Source organism: Malaclemys terrapin, chromosome 20 (genome assembly GCF_027887155.1).
Source record: "Malaclemys terrapin pileata isolate rMalTer1 chromosome 20, rMalTer1.hap1, whole genome shotgun sequence".
Classification (NCBI taxonomy): domain Eukaryota; kingdom Metazoa; phylum Chordata; order Testudines; family Emydidae; genus Malaclemys; species Malaclemys terrapin.
Genome location: NC_071524.1, coordinates 18,492,100 through 18,511,841, shown reverse-complemented (window position 1 = coordinate 18,511,841; position 19,742 = coordinate 18,492,100). Strand labels below are relative to the sequence as shown.

At 66.6% G+C, this 19,742-nt stretch overlaps 2 protein-coding genes across 2 annotated transcripts; one reads left to right on the top strand and one right to left on the bottom strand.

Moving 5' to 3' along the window:
- The first annotated feature begins 265 nt into the window (after window positions 1-265).
- LOC128826495 (cdc42 effector protein 2-like) lies at window positions 266-4,856 on the top strand. Its single transcript, XM_054009807.1, has one exon. The coding sequence runs from the start codon at window positions 538-540 to the stop codon at window positions 1,255-1,257; it is 720 nt and encodes a 239-aa protein (XP_053865782.1). The 5' UTR covers window positions 266-537; the 3' UTR covers window positions 1,258-4,856.
- Window positions 4,857-9,921: 5,065 nt separating this feature from the next.
- Window positions 9,922-19,301, bottom strand: PPP1R14A (protein phosphatase 1 regulatory inhibitor subunit 14A). Its single transcript, XM_054009645.1, has 4 exons — window positions 19,040-19,301; window positions 13,235-13,315; window positions 12,485-12,517; window positions 9,922-10,316 (listed from the first exon to the last, which is right to left on the bottom strand). The coding sequence occupies exons 1-4, from the start codon at window positions 19,244-19,246 to the stop codon at window positions 10,221-10,223; spliced, it is 417 nt and encodes a 138-aa protein (XP_053865620.1). The 5' UTR covers window positions 19,247-19,301; the 3' UTR covers window positions 9,922-10,220.
- Between the last annotated feature and the right edge of the window lie 441 nt (window positions 19,302-19,742).

Genomic DNA, 19,742 nt, shown 5'->3' with positions numbered 1-19,742 from the left:
CGCCCTGCAATCCCTGCCGTGCGGTTCGCAAACACCCACCCCCAGGCTGGGTGCCCCAGACCCCAGGGGGCATGTGGATAGCGTAGGGTGACCAGACAGCAACTGAAAAAATGGGATGGGGGTGGGGGGTAATAGGCACCTATATAAGAAAAAGTCCCAAAAAATGGGACTGTCCCTTTCAAAACAGGACATCTCGTCACCCTAGGACTGTGCTGTGGCCCCCCCCGGTGACGATCCCTGCTCTGGCTGTTACAGGTGGAGATGCTGCCCCCCTCGGACGGCTGAGGGGGCGGAGAGCGCGGCCGGTCGCCCCGACACCGGGATTCTGAGTTGCCGTGCTGACCGGGGGTGCCTGCGCACGGCTGCAGGGAGGCAGTGGCTGTTTGCTAAACCCCAGAGGAAGGGGACGTCCCGGGCCGGCCCTGCGGGCGACTTAGCTCCCAGCTGGGCACCAGGGAGCACCCGCCGGGCCGGGGGGACTAGTCCCCGGGGGCGCCTGCCAGGCCTCAGAGCCCCTAAGGGAGCAGGGGCCCCACCATGCCAGCCAAGACCCCCATCTACCTGAAGACCTCGACGCCGAAGCGGGGCCGGAAGCTGCGGCTGCGGGACGTGCTGTCGAGCGACATGATCAGCCCGCCGCTGGGGGACTTCCGGCACAGTGCCCACATCGGGCCGGAGGGCGAGGGCGACATGTTCGGGGAACTCTCCTTCCTGCAGGGCAAGTACGACCTGCTGCCCAGCCTGGGCCGGCGCCTGGCCTCGCAGAGCGCCCAGGCCGTGGGCCACGAGCCGGCCCGGGGCCCCACCGCCAGCGGCTACCGCAGCCTACTCAAGAGCGCCGTCTCCCTGCCCGTCTTCAGCGGGGAGCCCAGCCCGGAGCAGGCACCCCCCAAGCCGCCCCGGCTGCACCTGGAGGAGCTGCCCAGCAGCCAGCGCTCCATGTCCGTGAGCTGCGGCGAAGGCTGTTTCCACAGCGGCCAGGGCCTGGCCTTCTCCTCCATCTCCCACTACGACCAGCTGCCCTCCTCCGTCTCCTTCTCCGCTGCCTCCTCTGAGGGCTCCTTCCCGGGCCCCTGGGGGCTGAGCTACGGCGCCCGGGCCGGCACGGACACCCAGGAGCCCCCGTACTCCCCCGGGGCCTCTGTCCCGCGCTCCGAGTCCCTGCTGGGGCTGGACCTGGACCTGGGCCCCTCCATCCTGGACGACGTGTTGCGGATCATGGAGGAGTACAAGCTGCCCGGCGCCAAGGCCCTGTAGAGCCGTCCCGGCAGCCCCTCCATGCGCGGGCGTGCTGCCCACTCAGAGAACGCCCTGACCTCTGTGCCACCCACCGCCCCACACTCCCGCGCTGGGCCCACAAGGGGCACCGCGGCTCTGGCCACCTGGGCTCTGTGGGGGGCCTGCTGGGCCTGGCCCCCGGAGGGGACTGGGGCACGGCTTAGCCCCTGACCCAGCGCGGCTCAGGAACTGGCCTTGGGCATCACCTGGCGGAGGAGAACACGGCGCATGGACGTTCTCTCCAGCTCTGCCTGTCCAGCAACAGCAGCTCGACTTCAGGAAGTTTCAGGCCTTCAGCGCTCCCTGCCCGGCTCTGCCCCCGGGCGGGCTGGGCTCGGGGCCGGCGAGGATATGGGCTGAGCTGTGCGCCATGCGCCGAGCTCCTCGTTCTGCGGCAGCCAGAGACTCGCAGGCCCCGTGGAATGTGCTGCACCAGCGGGGACGCTCCTGGCGCTTTGCTGCTGCGCCGGCCCGGATCCAGCCCTGGCCTGGGACCCAGCTCGGGGCTGCGGGATCCTGCCCCACTGGGCACAGAGCCCATATTTAAACACTAACCCCCCACCCCCCAGTGTAACCGCAGACCCCTCCCCCCCCATGTCCCTGCCTCCTGCCATGGGCCTTGGCTGGCCGCTGACCCTGGTGGGGGGGCTCCTGTACGCTCCAGGGCCAGGGAGACCCCGTGGGATTCTCCACAGGGGGAAGATCTGGGTATGTTCCCCCCCCCCCCCAGTCACTGCGGCAGCATCCTTACATCTGACCCCGCTCCCGCAGGGAGGGGCTGCCCCTGTCCAGCGCCCTCCCCCACGCCCCTGCGCACGAGGACTGGGGACTGCCAGGGGGTGAGGTGGGAAAGGACGGGGAGGTTTGGTGGCTGGGAAGGGGACTGGGGAGAACACACACCCATGCACACACATTCACACTCATACACTCCCTGCCCCCCCCACACACCCATACTCTCACACACCCCTACACACAAACCCACACCCCCCTACACAGGGCTGCCGAGAGCGGGTTCGGGCCCCGGTGAAAAAAATTTTTCGGGCCCCCCAGCAAGGGCAGACCGGCTAAACAGGGCCGCCAAGGGGGGGAAGCCGGGCCCCAGTAAGGCAACGAGAGGGGTGGGAAGCCGGGCCCCCTTCCAGCCCGCCAGGCCCCGGTAATTTGTACCGGCTTCCTCCCCTCTCGTCGGCCCTGCCCCTACACACACTCACTCTTACCGTTCTTGGGTTTGTTTGCTGCCGGCACCCAGCCGCTCCCGCATCTCCGCCAGCAGAGACTGCGGCCCCTCCGGCGTGGCCAGGCTGAAGGACGGAGCGGTCCGGGGTAGCACACCTGGGGATCTGGCACCAAACCTTCCTGCCCCCTTGGGAGGGGGCCGCCCCACAGCCACAGCCGGGCCCCCCAGGTTCTGCCCTGGGCCCCTGCACCATCCTTGGCAAATCCCAGCTGGTGACGCCCGCCCCTCTCACCACAGACCTGGTGCTCCCTGCTGGCACGTGGCTTCACGGGGGATCGTCTGGCTTGCGTCTAGTTCTGGCCCTTCAGCAGCTCCTGCCCCTTGGAGAACAGCTCCCGTCCTCCCCTCGTGAGCCCCCTGCAGCGCATCCCCCTGCGCCCATCACCGTGGCCTCTGAACCCCTCGCTCTCCTACCACCTGGAGTCGTGTGTCAGCAATGAAAGTGTTTCATCCCCGGGGCCTGCGTCCTGTGATGGAGCCCAGCCCCCATGGGCGCCGCACGGCCAGCGAGTGACCCGGGCTCCCGACCGGCTGCGCCCGAACGGGTGGGACGCAGGGCAACCGCCGGCATGGGCTCTGCCCCGGGTGTGCCCCAGCCCCATGGCTCTGCCTCCTCAGGTGCGAAACAGGCCAGAGCCCCCCGCAGAGGTGCCTGGGAAGGGGAGAGTCCCTCAGCCTGAGCGGAGCTCGAAACAGCCCCCGCCTTGCCAGGAGGGTTGGTTTCCCGGGGCTCTGTCCTGCTCTCCGGTTCGTCTCTGGGCCCCCATCGCTTTGCCCTCACAGCGCCGTGTGAGGCAGGGCCACGCAGCTCCACGGAACCAGGACTTGGCCCAGGTCTCCAGAGTCCCGGGGCAGAACCCTAACCGCTGGGCCACCCTGCCTGTCCGCTCCGCGGAGCGCGCCCAACCTGGTCTGCGGAGGGTTGAGTCTCAGGACCAGGCCTGGGTCCCCATCACAGCTCTGGGCGGTCACTCGGTTTAATGACACCGCTGAGCCCGAGAGGCAGGGCTTGGCGCCCGGGGAGATGCCAGCGTGGGGGCCTGGGGACAAGGAATCAGGCCCCACGAGCCACATTTGGCACCAAACTCCCAGGCCTGAGCTAGCCTCAAAGACACACCAGAGTTACGGACACTGATTCTTCTACAGCGGAGAACAGAACCCAGGAGTCCTGGCTCCCAGCCCCCCCTGCTCTAACCACCAGCCCCCACTCCCCTCCCAGAGCTGGGGAGAGAACACAGGAGTCCTGGCCCCACCCCTGGGAATTTGACCCACTCCTTTCCAGAGAGGGCGGTGAGTGTCACTGTGGGTGGCTGTTTGCCCTGGATGACTGGGGCCCTGGCATGCAGCGGGTGTGACAGGGCGCCCGGCCTGGCATTCCTCGCTGCCCAGTGCACAATCCAGCCCTTTCTGTGAGCTGCATTCGCTGGGGGGGGGGGGCACCTCCTTGGGACCATGTGAATGAGTCTGGCCGCTCCAGCGTCCCAGACTCTGACGCACTCAGACGTGCCCTCGTGCACGGTGATGGCATGAGAGCCGTGCACAGCTCACCACAGCCACAGGCCATGCACTGCAGGGCTGACACCCCCCAAAGAGCCTGGGCTGTTATTGTAGGGTCTCCCATGCCCCCCGGGCTGCGCACACGGGGCTGTTGTCGTCGGGTCTCCCGTGCCCCCCGGGCTGCGCACACGGGGCTGTTGTCGTCGGGTCTCCCGTGCCCCCCGGGCTGCGCACACGGGGCTGTTGTTGTGGGGCCTGTTCTGGGCTGCTGACCCTTTCCGGAGAATGGGGCTCAGCCTGGCCTGTGAGGGGGCAGCTGACCCCCAGCTGATCCCACACTAAGCAGTAATGAGCAGTAACGAGCCCAGCTGCGGCAGGGGCGAAGGAAGGGCCTGGGGAAGGAGCCACAGGCCGTGTGACGAAGTGGGACTGTTCTTAATGTTTTCCTCAGTTTCCCCTATGCAGCTCTTCAGTCTCTAGGGGGTGGGATAAGGGTGTATGGTGGCTGCAGAGCAAAGGGCCAGGGTACATAAATGCCCGACACTCTGTCTCCTAGCAACTGATGGCCTGGGCCCCTCCTCTGCAAAGGTGCCAACTGAAGGTGTTGGAGACAAAGGGATCAGGTGACCTCCCGGCCCGGGAAAGAGACAAAGCCCAGAGAAGGAGGGACTGGATGGGGGTGGAAGTTTGGAGCTAGCTGGGGACTGGAAGTGAGGGCAGACGGGGGTCTGCCTCACTGGGCCCCGGAATGGACCCGGCCGAGGGGTCCCGTTCGCCGCTGTACCTACAAGCTCTGTTTTAGACCGTGTTCCTGTCATCGAATAAACCTCTGTGTTACTGGCTGGCCGAGAGTCACGTCTGACTGCGAAGTGGGGGTGCAGGACCCTCTGGCTTCCCCAGGACCCCGCCTGGGCGGACTCGCTGTGGGAAGCGCACAGAGGGGCATATGCTGAGTGCTCCCAGGAGAGACCCAGGAAGGTGAAGCCGTGTGAGCTTCTTGCCCTGAAGACGGTCTGCTCCGAGGAAGAGGAGGCTCCCCAAAGTCCTGACTGGCTTTGTGGGGAGCAGTCCCAGAGCATCGCCCGGGGACTCCGGGACAGGCCCTAGGCCAGGCAGCCGGGGAGGCTCTGACGCAGCCTGTGAGCAGCAGGGAGGCTGTGGGGCAGCCGGCAGGCAGGCAGGGCCCTGGGGAGCTGTACCCCACCGGGGAGCAAAGCAGGAGCCCTGCAGCCCCCAGGGGTGGTGTGACGAGCAGGGACCGGCAGCGTTGGCTGGGGGGGCCTTGCTGGATCCGTCAGTTGGACGTTTGTTCTCCTAGGGCTGCCCCTGACATGGCTGGGCCGCAGGACGTGTGAACAGAGACCGGCTGGCGGGGGGGTGCTGGAGGTGAGGACTCTGCGGTGCCAAGGGGGGCTCTGGGGGTGAGTGGAACAATATATGGGCTCCCATTTGTCTGGGCTGCAGGCACGGGGCTGTATTTGTAGGGTCTCCCCCGTTTGCTGCAGGCACGGGGCTGTATTTGTAGGGTCTCCCCCGTTTGCTGCAGGCCCAGGGCTGCATTTGTAGGGTCTCCCCCGTTTGCTGCAGGCCCGGGGCTGTTATTCTGAGCAGAGCAGCATGGGGCTGGGGTTCTTGGCCCCCCCCCCGTGCTTTGACGCTGGCCGAGGAAGCTGCTGTCTGCTTCCCAGCGACTGTGTGGGGAGGGGGCTCCCCAGGAGGTACACAAACAGCGCCAGACTTGCCTTCTTGCCCCTTACAGAGAGTAACAGCAGCCCTGGCCCTGCCACTACCTGCCCCCCGGTCCAACCCACTAGGCTCCACTCCCCGCGCAGAGCTGGGAGAGAACCCAAGAGTCCTGGCTCCCAGCCCCCCTGCTCTAACCACTAGACCCCACTCCCCTCCCAGAGCCGGGGAGAGAACCCAGGAGTCCTGGCTCCCAGACCCCCTGCTCTAACCCACCAGCCCCCACTCCCCTCCCAGAGCCGGGGAGAGAACCCAGGAGTCCTGGCTCCCAACCCCCTGCTCTAACCCGTGCATGCTTTGGGCTGAAGTGGGACTTTCTGCTCGTGTTGGCCCTGTGGCCGAGGGGGCGAGGGTCACCCAGGCCGCTGTTTAACATTGGGACGATTTAACGAACCTCCTGGGACCCAAAGCTCCAGAATGGCCCATTCCTGCCTGCTCCATCCGCACCCATAGACCTGTCCCCCCACCCCCCCGTACAAACTCCTGGGGCTTGGCAGAGACCCGGCCTGGCCGCCAGGGGGCAGGTGCCCCCTCGACTGGCTGCCGGGCTCCCGGACAGCGGCTTGCCCAGTGCTGCCTGGGGACGCCGGGCGTGGGAACCGCCTTGGGGGCGTGGGAACCGCCTTGGGGACGAGACCCGGCAGCCCTCGCCCCACAGCACAGTGGGGACGCTGGGACTCGCCAGGGTCATGCCGGGCGGCTGGGGCAGACCCCAGCACATAACAATGAGGGAGGGCTGAGACCCAGGAGAACAAGGCCCCCACTGTCCCCCCTTCACTGGGCCTTGGGGTTAGAGCAGGGGGGGCTGGGAGCCAGGACTCCTGGGTTCTCTCCCTGGCTTGGGGAGGGGAGTGGGGGCTGGTGGTTAGAGCGGGGGGGGGGGCTGGGAGCCAGGACTCCTGGGTTCTCTCCCTGGCTTGGGGAGGGGAGTGGGGGCTGGTGGTTAGAGCGGGGGGGGGGGGAGGCTGGGAGCCAGGACTCCTGGGTTCTCTCCCTGGCTCTGGGTAGGGAGTGGGGGCTGGTGGTTAGAGCAGGGGGGGCTGGGAGCCAGGACTCCTGGGTTCTTTCCTGGCTTGGGGAGGGGAGTGGGGTCTAGTGGTTCCCCTGCCCATACCAGACTCTATTTCCCAGTGACACTATTATTGTAAAAAAACAACAAGGAGTCTGGTGGCACCTTAAAGACTAACAGATTTATTTGGGCATAAGCTTTCGTGAGTAAAAACCTGACTTCTTTGGATGCCACAACAATTACTATTGTCATTATTAATAATGACTTATTATTGTAAGTCGTTTCTTTCAGCCCCCTTCCTCTATTAGCAGTTTCCAGGGGGTGAAGGGGAAGCAATACCCCAGTTCTGATCTACAGCCCCCCTCCCCACTCCCTCACAGCAGACATGACAGATGGGTGCCTCCCCTGGCCCTGTGCGGACCCCAGACCTGGCTGCAGGCTGGTGCCCTGGGGCTTACAGACATGGGTTTAGATGCTCTGGGGATTTGGGATTCCTGCTGTCTCCAGCCTGCAGCTAGACAGGATCGCTTGGCAGAAGAGGGCTCCTTCCCCCGCAGGACGGGGGGTTCTCAACCCAACTGCTGCCGGGACACAGACCGAGCCCCCTTCTATCCACACAGACCCTAGCGCTCAGCACGGGCGGGGGTCAGACTACACCAGGGAGCTTATTATCCTGTGTGGGACAGTAGCACCTACCGGTCACGGCCGAGATCAGGGCCCCATCATGCCAGCCCCTGCCCAGACCCCGGCCGAGATCAGGGCCCCGTCACGCCAGAACCCCCTCACACACATTCCCCAGCCCCGCTCCCAGCTGTAAGGACCCCGGGCACCAGGACTTTGTCTCCCTGTAGACAGCCCCCACAGCTGCCTCTACCAAGGCGGCGAGAGCAGGGGAAGGACAAGTCCTGCCCAGAAGCTCCCAACACCGGGAGTCCCTGTAAATGGCTGATTTGTGCCAGCTGAGGGCCTGGGCCCATGGGGCTAACGCCCCCCCACCCCCAAAGACAAGCCCCCAGGTGGGTTTCTGGCACTAGGTGACCCTGCTCGAGCATGGGGCTCCCCCCACCCAGCTGCCTGATAGGACCCCAGAGAGCAGGACTGTGACGAACTGGGCCTGTTCTCACTGTGGTCTGTGAATGCTGACAGGGGAGTGTGACTAGGATGGTCTGCATTGCAGGATGGGATCTGCCCGAGGGCGCATACCTGAGTGTGTAACATGAGAACCCAGGAAGGGGTTGAAGGCGAGGCGACTCCTTAGCCCGGGAAACTGAACAAAGGCTGTGGGAGGGGTGGCTGAAGGCAGAGTGCTGGAAGCAGGCAGGGAGAGAGGGCTGGGGGGCAGAGATGGCTCTGACCTCCCAAGGGGGGCTGGGCTGGGATGCCCGGGGACCCCAAGATGGACCTAACTGAGGGGGGGCCCTGTTGTCTGTGCCTGCAAGACCTGTCTTGGACTGTATTCCTGTCATCCAAATAAACCTTCTGCTTTACTGGCTGGCTGAGAGTCATGGTGAATCGCAGGAAGCCGGGGGTGCAGGGCCCTGAGTCCCCCAATACTCCGTGACAAGGACATGCCCCATAAGGCGAAGTCTGACACCCCCCACCCCATGACTGCACCCAGGAGGTCCTGGCTCATGGCACCCGGGGATCCAGCAAGGGCCTGGCTCACGCTCGGCTGCCAGGAAAGTGCCGAGACGGGTCGGAGAGTCCAGAGCCAGCGGCCCCACACGAGCTATTTGCTGCCAGTGTTTACAGGGAGGTATAAACACCGGATGGAGGACGACTGCCTGATCCCCAGCCCCGCACGCCCCCAGCCACAGCTGCTCAGGACGACGCAGGGACCCCGAGCAGCGCACAGCAGGACCTGCTCCCCCGGCTGCTTTCACCCCCAGGGCAGGGGGCGCATCAGAGCAACGACAGCGTCCGTTCCACTCAGGCACCCCCCAGCTGCGCCCCAGGATTCGCCTTCACGGCCGGCCCTGCTTCGTCGCCGTGCAGCCGCTCGACCAGCTGCCACGGTACGGCCCAGAGGCGGCACCCTCTCAGGGACAGAGCCAGGCTCCCCCTGGCAGAGAGGGGCCCAGCTGGGACCTTCGGGCTGGAGTCCTACCTTAGCCAGTGGCGCTGGGGGCCAGGCCCACCCGCCAGAGTGAATTGCACCCGGGGGGCTCCCAGGGGACGGCCCAACTTTCCCAGCTGGGCCTGGGCTCCAGGCAGGGCCACGTTCCAAGTCCTGCCCGGGAGGCCGAAGCGGGAGCATCCAGTTGCGCCAAGCGCCCAGCAGCCACGCCAGGGCCCAGGGCGGCTGCACGAAGCCGAGAGGGAGGCACACGGCTCAGAGATGCCCCTGCCTCTGTCAGGGGACCCTGCACTGGCCCTCTCCTACGAACTCTCCCTGTAGGAGCTTGGCTCCGGCCCCGCCCAGGCAGGGCTGGCACGAGCCCAGCGCTCTCCCGCAGCAAGCCGTGCGCAGGATGGATAGGACCACAGGGAATGCCCAGCACATGGCCAAATATGGAGCCGAGCGGGGCTGGCCTGACCCGACCCAGCGCTCACTGGCACAGATGAACCCTGGAGGGCACCGGGGCCGCTGCGCCGCAGCCCAGGCTGGGTGTGAAGCGAAGAGGAGGACGCAGCTTGGCTGGGCGAGGCACAGAAACAGATTCCTGCAGTGACCCCGGGACCGGCGCATGACCCAGCCGCCTCCACGCCGGGGCACGAGCCTGAGGCCCAGGCCAGAGAGCCGCTCTGCCCACCACCGGGGGGTGCTGCCCCGTCCCCTGCCAAGGGGATTTCCCTCTGCCCCAGTGCCATGGGCACAGCCCTGTGGGGAGCAGCCCACCAGGGCAGGGTGAGGAGAACAGGGCCAGCGTCCCGCCCTGGGATGCGGAGACAAGGTGCCATCTTGCAGCAAGAGGGGTTCCCCACCCTGCCCCTGAGAGGGGTGGGGCTCTGCCCCCCAAACTGCCCCCCCGCAGCCCAGGCCTGCCGGCTTGGGGATCCCGCCTGCAGCCAGAGAGAGGAACAGCAGGTGCCTGAGCGTGCCCCAGGCCCGGGGCCGAGTCCCGGCCAGGTCAGCCCAGTCCGGGGCCTGGCTGTGTGTCTAGCCAGGGCCAGCAGAGCCCGGCGCCCACAGCAGGGACCAGACCGAGGCCAGCGCTTCACAGCAAGGCTTTATTACAATCCGAAAGGCACGCGCTGAGCCCCAACCCCTCGGCTGGCCAGAGACTCACACAGGGCAGTCACAGGCTGGGGCAGGGGATAACGTCCAGGGGGCTGCTGGGGGGCGGGGGGCCAGGCCTGTGCCATCCCCAGGTGCAGGGGAACAAGCTGTCGCGTCAGGAGGCTCCGCCGAGCAACCCCCGGCCCCAGGCTGGATTTGCAGGGCCTCGCTGGTCCCACTCGTCCGGAGGAAGCTGCCACCGCCAAGGGCCGCAGGGGCCCCTCCCTGGGCAGGGGTCACGCTCGCTCCTGGAGCTCCGGGCTGGGCCGCCGCTGCAGGACTTGCTGCTTCTGGAGCCCCCGCAGCTTGAGGAGTAGCTCCTGCACGAAGGCCTGCAGGAGACAGAGGCTGGAAGCTGCCGAGCGAGCACCACGCATCCTTCCCCGTTAGCCCCCGGGGGGAAGGGCAGGTGCCCACCAGAGCAGAGACGCTCGCTCCAGCTGTTCCCACATCATCGCTCCTGCCTGAGGCTTCCCAGCTGTGTCCAACAGCTGGAGGAGCTGACACAGCCCTGCTCCGAGCCAGCAGCTCTCACGCCACCCAGCCCCTCGCTGCCTGGGAAACCCTGGGATGCCAGCTCCCGGGAGCCCCAGCGTGCCCATCACCGGGGCGTCTGGGTACCAGGCGTGGAGGTCAGTGCCGGAGGGCACTGGGGCTCAGCTGCTGTGGGGGAGGGATTCCCTAAGAGAGCTGCAGCCTCACAGGGGGAGGGGCCTGGTCACGGCAGACACAGCACCGACCCCCCCGGTGCTGCAGAGCCCGGAATATAGGGTTACCATTCGTCCGGATTTACCCGGACATGTCCTCCTTTTAGTGCTAAAAATAGCGTCCGGGGGGAATTTGTAAAGCACTCACAATGTCCGGGATTTCCCCCCCGGCAGAGCAGAGCGAGCGGCTGGGAGGGCTGCAGGGAAGTCCCGGGCTGGACTCAGGAGCAGCTGTAGAGGAGCCGGATCCGCCCTGCATTCTGAGCCGGCAGCTCTCCCCTGCAGCCCGGTCCGGCAGCACTGTGCAGGGCCAGACCGGGTTTTGTTGTGCTGGGGAGCGCAGCCATGTGTCCGGCTCGCACAGAGCCCAACACCCTGTTCTGAGCAGCAGGGTAAGGGGGGCAGGAGAAGGGGCAGGGAGGTTCTGGAGGGGGCAGTCAAGAAACGGGGGGGGCTTTTGGGGGGGGTGGAGAAAGTTTTGGGCAGTCAGGGTACAGGTAGGGGGTAGGGTCCTGGGGGGCAGTTGGGGGGGGTCTTAGGAGGGGGCAGTTAGGGTACAAGGAACAGGGAGGCTTAGGTAGGGGGTGGGGTTCTGGAGGGCAGTTAGGAGCAGGGGTCCCAGGAGGGGGCAGTCAGGGGACAAGGAGCAGGGGGGGGTGTTTGGGAGTTCTGGGGGGGGCTGTCAGGGGGCAGGGGTGGGGAGAGGGATCGGAGCAGTCAGGGGACAGGGAGCAGAGGGGTTTAGATGGGTTGGGAGTTCTGGGGGGGGCTGTCAGGGGGCAGGAGTGCGGAGAGGGATCGGAGCAGTCAGGGGACAGGGAGCAGAGGGGTTTAGATGGGTTGGGAGTTCTGGGGGGGGGGCTGTCAGGGGGTGGGGAGTGGTTGGATGGGGCGTGGGAGTCCCAGGGGTCTGTCTGGGGGTGGGGGTGTGGATAAGGGTTGGGGCAGTCAGGGGACAAGAGGCAGGGAGGCTTAGATAGGGAGTGGAGTCCTGGGGGGCAGTTAGGGGCAGGGGTCCCAGGAGGGGGCAGTCAGGGGACAAGGAACGGGGGGAGGGTTGGGGGTTCTGGGGGGGGGCTCCTCCCGTCCTCTTTTTTTCTTGCTGAAATATGGTAACCCTACGGAATACGGCCCAGCTCCCCCAAGCTCTTAGCCACAAGGCCAGATGGCCCAGATGTGCAGCAAGGGGCCACTGCTGGGTCTGAATGGGGAGCCCTGAACAGGGTTTGGTGCAGGGACGGTTGGGGGCAGGGCAGGATACCAGCCCTGGGCCTTGCACCCCCTGGTCCCTGGAGCTGCCTGCCCCACACCCAAGGCGCTAGAGGGGCCAGAGCTGCCTCGTGCGAGTGGCTTGCCCCCAGCCTGGGGGATGGGGCAGCTGGCCGAGCCGGAGATAAGTGGGGATGGGGGAGGAAGCAGAGGGACGAATGTTTTTCCCTTTTAAAGCTCGGATCGGCGGCTGCGGCGGGGCCGTGATGCTCGTGGGAATCGCTGCCCGGGGTCAGGGCTTGGAACGCTGCGGCTGGAGCTGGCACTGGGCAGGGGGCTCCAGCCTGCTCCCTTTGGCTGGCTGGCGACCAAGTCCTGGGCTGGAGCTGAGTGGGGAGTAGATGAAGGGTCAGCCCAGCGCCAGCAGTAGCCCTGGGGCGGGACTGGGAGCTGTGGGCTCTCCCCGAGGCAGAGGGAGCCGGTGGCTGCAGGGCTCCCATGGGCTGTGAATGAAGATACAGGCCCTGGGGTACCGCCAGGACCGGAGCAGTGACGCGGTTGGGGTCTCGGCAACCGCCACTCACCTGCGTGTTGTTGTGACATGACTTCAGGATGCCCTGGAAACAGAGACAGACAGACCTGAGCGCAGTGCGCGGGGTCTCTGGCGCAGATCCACGCCCCGGCCCACATGGGACAATGGGACCTGCCAGCTCCAGGCCCCCCAGCCTGGTCCCCCGGCCCCAGGGGCCCGGCAGCCACGGGACAGCCCGCCCCAGGACCTGGCCCCCCAGCTGGTAGGTGCCCTACAGCCGGGGGCTCGATCCTCCCCTGGACTCCGGCGGGAGCCCGGCACACCCAGCCGGCCTCCCGGGGCAGAGCCCTCCTCTCACTTGAGTGGAGCAGCTTCCCCCGTCCCTGTGATCTGGAGCGAATCCGGGGTAGGGGGTCTGACCCACAGCAGGTGCCGCAGGAGGCCAGGCTGCCTAGCTGCGCTCGGGGCCCAGTGGCGGAAGCACGGCCCATCGGCCCCCTGGAGAAAGTCTCTCCCTGACCCCGCCGGCTGATTCTCTGTCTGAATCATGCAGCCCCGGGGGGCCCCGCCGGTCAAAGTCCCACACAGCTTGGAAGAGAAGCCACGGAACAAGCCTCTGACAGCAGCCGTTCCCCATGGCCAGCGCCGCCTGCGCACCGCCTCCGTGGCAGGACAGAGCCCGGGCCATGCCCCACAGTTCTGCGGGCAGAGCACAGGGCCAGCGCCCCCTGGACAGACAGGCCCCAGGCCAGGGCCCCGAGCTGCTGAGAGGGGATGGGGCTGGCCGGACCCCGGCACATACCTGCAGCTGTGCAGCCCGCGCCTCGTCTGTGTCCAGCTCCAGGAGTTCATCAATGTTCACTTCATCCGGCATCTCTGCCTCCTGCAATGAGACGGGGCTCAGGAGCGGGGTGGGGGGGATGCAGCCTTGGGGGGTGGCCTGGGGTCTGGACAGGCCCCCCCACTTCCCTGGAGCTGCCAGGCCTCTGCCGTAATCCCCTCCCAGCTGCTCTGTGCTGGGGAGTGGATCCCATGCCAGCCCTGCCTAGTCCCCACAGGAGAGCCATGTGCAAGGGGCCCCAGCCTCACCCTGGGGCTCCCCCCGCCGCAGGGTCTCCCAGCGACAAAGCCGCCCTTGCCAGCTCAGGGAAGCTCAGGCCAGAGGGTTCCTAGCTCCCGAGGCCGGAAGGGACCTTGTGCTCATCTCGGCCGACCCCCTGCACGGCCCAGCCCAGAGCCCAGCCCCCCCAGTAACTCCTAGGGCAGATCTGCTGCAAGCCAGCCCCTCTCGCTCTGAACTGGGGAGCAATGGAGATTCCCCCCCACCCATCCATCCCAGGTGAATTGTTCCGGGTGGGGGGTGGATTTCACTCATCGGAAATAAGGTGCAAATGTTTAAGAGTCGAACTCTGTCTCGCTTCATGTGGCTCGTCAGATCTTCAAGTATTTGTGCCCCGGGGCCCATAGCTGCTGATCGCCTGGGCTCCAGTCACCCCCAACCTTCTCTGTGTGACGCTACGCGGAGCTCGTTCAAACCCTTTGCTGGTTCTCGCCTCTCTTCTCGGACCCCCTCCAATTGACCCACCTCCTCCGTGAGTTGTGGGCTCCCGAGCGGGATGCAGGACCCCAGCAGCGGTCATGGGTTGGAGCAGGTGGCAGGAATTTGGGCTCTAGACCCAGATCTGCAGAAGCGCTGGACATCCCCAGAGCCAGTTAAAGCCAGCACCACCCAGCCCCGGAGTGCCAGGTTCTAGCCCCTCTGGCAGGCGAAGCCATGCCCTACACACATTCACGGGGGGCTTTGCCTCTCATGCCACACGGTGCCCTGCATGTGTGTGAGGGAGCAGGGAGCGAGGCGGATTGACCTGGGAATGTTGTGCGGGAGTTTTATTGAGACTGTCGGCATTGGTGATGGGATACCAGGGCGAGGATACCTGAGCATGTAACCTGAGCCCAGGAGGGGGGTAGGGCCAGGTGACACCTTTTCCCCAGGAAACTGGACAAAGGCTGGAGGAGGAGCCGGGGGCGGTGGCTGGAGGGGTTTTGGTTTAGAGCTGGCTGGGGAAGCGGAGGGATAAGCTCCCTACCCCCCTGGGGACCTGATTGAGGGGTCCTGGTTGTACCTACGAGTGCCGTTTGGATGGTGTTCCTGTCCAATTAACCTTCCGTTTCACTGGCTGGCTGAGAGTCCCGGTGAATGGCAGGAATTGGGGATGCAGGGCCCTGACTCCCGCACACTCCGTGACAATGTGACCCCAGGCTGGGCCCTGTTGTCACATGGGATCGCCTCCCTCCTGGCCCATCTGCTCATTCAGCACCAGGAAATGCCAGCAATCAGCCTGGGGCATGCAGGCTGCTTCCTGCCAGAGCCCGATACAGGAGCTGGCCCCGGTCTGGCAAAGGGAGCCGGGCCAGGCCCCAGGGCCCACGTCAGCAGGTCCGTCCTCATGCCCAGTGCCACAGGACAGGGCCTGACCCAACAGCGCCCGCAGGTGCCGAGCCCAGCCCAGTGGGTGAGGGCAGAGGGCTCGGCCCCATGGTGGGGGGGTTTTAATCCCCCTTTGTTCCCCCAGCTCTGGCAGAGCCCCCCCCTCCCCCCAGCCTGGCTGAGGCAGAGCCCCCCCACCCCCGTGCTCTCCTGGCCTGGGGTCCCTGCAGACCTGCCGGAGCCACGCACCCCAGGTGAACTCGGGGCCTGCGAGAGCCTGCTCCTCCGCCCCCCCCCCCGCCACTCCCATCCCAGCTGGCAGCTTCCCCCTCCCTCAGGTCCAGGGCCAGGCCGCTCCGGATACGCCTGGTACAGAGCCCCATTGTCCTGCTGGCGCCCAGCGCTGCCAGGCTGTAAACCCTGTGCCCAGCACCCCCTGGCCCTACCAGTCACCAGATGGGGCTGCAGGCCCCTCCCCCACTCCGCTCCTTCTGGGCCATACGCAGCTTGGACTGACCAGCCCGTGGCTTGGGGACTGCTCTGCAGTGACCTGCTGCTCCCCCCTCGCCAGAGCCAGTGTCCAGGTCCTGTGTTTCTGGAGGAGGGAAGGAAAGAGGCTCCCATCCCCCACTAGCAATCAGCCCCCAGGGGGAGGGGAACAATTCCTGACAATGGAACAGCTGTTCCCAGTCCCACCCCATCTGGCCTGTAGAAAGAGAGGCTGGCGGGGGATGGCCCTGAGCCGGGAATGCGAAGGGTTAAACCAGGATTTCCCCCCCCACACTTACAGCCAATGGGATCAAGGCACAACGACCCCCTCCACCCCCCAATGCAGCCCCCTCCCTGCTGGCCAAGCTGGGTGCAGGCCTACGCAGAGGCCGTGGGCAGTCAGAGAAAACTGGGCCGTGGCTCTAGGGAAGGGACTGGGTGTTGCACCTGGGTTTACAGGGGGATCCGTGGGGCCGGCTCCAGCCCTGGGTTTTATGGCATCTGCCTGAGAGCTGGGCCAGGCGTTGGGCCATGGGCTCGTTGGACCCCCGCGGTACCAGCTCCCAGCCAGGGCAGGGCTAGCGGGAGAGCAAAGCGCCCAACTCCCAGAGGAGACCCTGGACGTGAGCCGATTGCAGCAGGAGGCCAGGGCCCCGGGAGCAGAGAGGGCTGGGCATGGGTACGGCTGGAACATGTCAAGCCCCCGCAGAGCAGGGGACTGTCCCCAAACTCCACAGGGCACCGGGGGGCACATCCCCAGTGGGCAGAGCGTGTTGCCTCTCCCACTTTGGGGGCCAGCCCCCCTTCCCCCTCCTGAGCAGAGGATGTGAACGTGGAGGAGGCTGGGGAAGTCTGAGCCATGCCACAGGCTACCCACGGTTCCGCTTCCTGACGCGGCGAGCCCAGCCTGGCATCCGTGGGGGAGCCAGCTGCCGGGTCGCCTCTGCCTGCCAGCCCCGCAGGTTCCTGCCCCACGCGCCAGCTTGAGAGCGGGACGGGCTCCCCTGACCTGACGGGGGTCTCCATGGAGTCCCCACGGCTTTCCCCTGCTGCAGGTTTGTGGCCATTTCCCCCCCAAGCCGGCACCCAGCCTGAGCGCCAGGGGCCAGCCCCTCGCAGGCTGGGCAGCACCAGGCCCCATGTGCATCTGCAGGGCGCCCGGCCAGGGCAAGCCAGGAGGGGCCCCGCTGTCACAGCTCACATCCGGAGCTGAGCCCCGCTCGACTCCCTTCCAAACAGCTCCGAGGGCCGGTTCCCCCAGGGCCATGGAGCTGCCTTAGGGATCCCATGCTGGGGGCTGGTTTCCTCAGAGCCCTGGCACGAAGCAGGGGCGAGTTATAGGGAATGGCCTGGTCTCGCCTGGTGGCCCCCTCACACCCCAGGCAGCCGTGTTAACAGCCACCTTCTCCAAGGCCTGTTCGACGCTGCAGTGGGGCAGACGCTTCTCTGGCGCAACGTGACAACGCCGTGCCAGTGCACAGCTCATCGGAACCAGGTACGTGCACCTCCCTCCATGCGAGAAGAGCCCCGGGCGAGAGCGGTGATCTCCCTTCGCCTGGGAGGGAAACGCAGATGGAGCTCTCCAGGCCGCCCGTGCCAGCCGCTCTCTCCTTTCATGGAAGAGTTGAAGCAAAGGAGAAAGTCTCCTATTTTTATAGCTGGAGATTCCTGACTCGCAGCACTTCCTGCTGCGGGTTCCCCAGGCCGGCCAGCCGGGTGGGGGCGAAAGTGCTTTAGCGTTTGGCCATGGAAGGCGACATTAAAGAGGAGCATCAAGGTGAATTTCAGGGCTTGGGGGGGGGGGGGGGGGGGGCTTGGCCCCGATTCTGCACTTCCTTGGGCAGCCACGTCCGCCCGCACAGAGCCGAGCGGGAGCATTTGGCCCGGGTTCTGGTGTCTGCGTTGGGTGCAGGACAGCAGAGAATCAGGCCCAATATTCTGAAGCGCGAGACGCGGCTGCTCTTCCCCAGAGATCTGCTTAGCTTGGCAGAAGCCCCGGCGCACGCAGCCCGACACGCTGAACGACCCCAGCAGAGACAGAGCCAACGTCGGCCTCTCTCCACGAGGGCCCGACCGGAGCTCGGCAGAAACCGGCGAATTCTAGCCCCAGAGGAAGGCAGAGGTGGGAGCCCAGCTCAGCTGGGACGGGGAGGCACATGCGGACTGCAAACCAGCCCCCCCAGATAACGCCATTGCAGTGTCGGGGCAGCCCAGAGCGGGCAGCCCGGGCCAGGCGTTCTGCACAAGCACTGGTGCCCAGTGTGCTGCCACACTAGGAATTCAGTCAGTCACGGGGGAAACAGGCCAGAGAGACTCGCGTTTCACACAGCCACACGCCGGCACCTGGCCCGACTGGGCGGCACTTGGGTCTTGCCCGGAGTCACTTAGGGGAATCAAACTGCCGATCTCAGGGGGAGAGCAGGAAGAAGTGGAGAGCCCAGTGCAGGGGCCCGACCCTCAGGCCCTAGACTGGAGATGGCTCCAGGAGCTGGCAGAACCCCAATCTGAGACCCCTTGCAGGGCCCTGACGACTTTCCGGACAGCACTGAGGCTGGGGCAGGCCTGTTTAAGGGCCCCCCACGCTCCCTGGTTGCTTTTGAAAGTCGCCCCCAGCCCTCCCCAAGTTCTGCAGCCAGGGCAGCAAAAGGACCCACGGGGCAGCCGGGGACGCCAGCCGCTCTGCAGAGCCCCAAGAGAGGGAGGGAGTCCAGAGTCCCAGGTCTCCTCTGTTCCTTGTTCTCCCCCCGCACGCCCCAGACCCAGGGCAGCTGGGGAGTCCTGGCTAATCACGGCACTGGCCCAGCCCAAGGCAAAGGGTCTTGTCCAGCCTGTGGCCCCAGCAGCCAGCCATGCAAGGTTGTGCCCCGTCATGGCCCCCGACAGCAAAGGGCGTAGCCCAGGTGCGGGGCAACCATTAGCCGCTAGCTCGGACACAGCCCTTCAAACCTCACAGCCAGAGCCATCGAGTCAGCGCAGAGCTCCCCACCCACATCCCCGGGAGCAGCTGTGCCCCCCATGAGCCGCAGGCTGCTGTCTGCAGGGGGGGTCGCAGCAGAGACCCCTCCCCACATCGGTAACAGACCCCATGGCAGAGGGTGCCGCATACCCAGGGTCACCCCAGCCCCGAGCTTGGGGCTCAGGGAACGAGGGACCCCGGCAGCAGGGGGAGCTCCCCGATCGGCCCAGGGCTCTGGGAGGGGAGTGGGGGCTGGTGGGTTGAAGCAGGGGGGCTGGGAGCCAGGACTCCTGGGTTCTCTCCCGACTCTGGGAGCACAGTGGGGGATAGTGGTTACAGCGGGGGGGGAGGGGAGACTAGGAGCCCGGACTCCTGGGTTCTCTCCCAGCTCTGGGAGGGGACCAGGGACTACTGGTTACAGCAGGGGGGCTGGGCACCCGGACTCCTGGGTTCTCTCCCAGCTCTGGGAGCACAGTGTGGGCTAGTGGTTACAGTAGGGGGAGGGCTGGGAGCCCGGACTCCTGGGTTCTCTCCCAGCTCTGGGAGGGCAGTGGGGGCTAGTGGCTGTCCCATGGCCCTGCCCAGTGAGCTTCACCCAGCGCTAGGCAGGTGCCAAATTCTTCCCCGACCTCGGAGAGAAGAAATTCTGGGTGTCCCAGGACTGAGGATGGCGGAGCCGCGCCCCCATCTCAGCCCCGGCGCTCGCCCGTCCCGTGCGCCCCGGCGCAGCTCACCCGGCCCCGGTACAGCTCCTCCAGCCGCCCGTCGATCCATTTCTCGGTGTCCAGCCGCCGCTGCAGCTCCCGCCGGTCGTACTTCACCGTCACCCGGGCTTGGCGCTTCTGAATCCCGGGGCTGCGGGCCGGCTCCGCCCGGGGACTCCCCGGAGAGCGCGCCGGGGACCCCCGCCCCAGCCGCCTGCCCACCCGGTTCGCAGCCATCAATGCCCGGCACCGCCACGGGAGCCGCAACCCCGCTCAGCCCGCGGCTTATGGCGTGGGCAGGGCCCGTGGGCGGGGCTTCGGGCCGGGCTAGGCACTGCCCCTCGGGAAGCGCACGGCCGGGAGGCCCCCGGGGGGCTCGGTGCGTTGGGAGCGCGCGCGGCGCGATGGGGAAAGGTTAGCCGGGCCCCGCGCGTGGGGGCACTGGGGGGCAGCGAGGCACGGGGGGAGGCAGGGCTGGGGAGCACTGGGGGGCAGCGAGGTACGGGGGGAGGCAGGGCTGGGGGGCACTGGGGGCAGCGAGGCAGGGCTGGGGGGCACTGGGGGGCAGCGAGGTACGGGGGGAGGCAGGGCTGGGGGGCACCAGGCTTGGGGACGGCAGGGCTGGAGCCCGGGGGGCACTGGTGCTTGGGGGCGCACGGTGGGGGGCTCAGTGCGAGGCCAGCGCACTGCCTGGGCTGGGGTGCCCATAGTCAGGCCCCAGGCGCTGGGGGAG

Bases quoted from the DNA above. Each gene is read 5' to 3' on its own strand.
- LOC128826495 (XM_054009807.1), top strand. From the start codon at position 538: ATGCCAGCCAAGACCCCCATCTACCTGAAGACCTCGACGCCGAAGCGG.
- PPP1R14A (XM_054009645.1), bottom strand. From the start codon at position 19,246: ATGGCTGCGAACCGGGTGGGCAGGCGGCTGGGGCGGGGGTCCCCGGCG. The intron at 12,518-13,234 runs GTATGTGCCGGG...CTCTGTTTCCAG, and splicing joins CGCGGGCTGCACAGCTGCAG to GGCATCCTGAAGTCATGTCA. The intron at 10,317-12,484 runs GTGAGTGGCGGT...TGTCTCCTGCAG, and splicing joins CATGTCACAACAACACGCAG to GCCTTCGTGCAGGAGCTACT.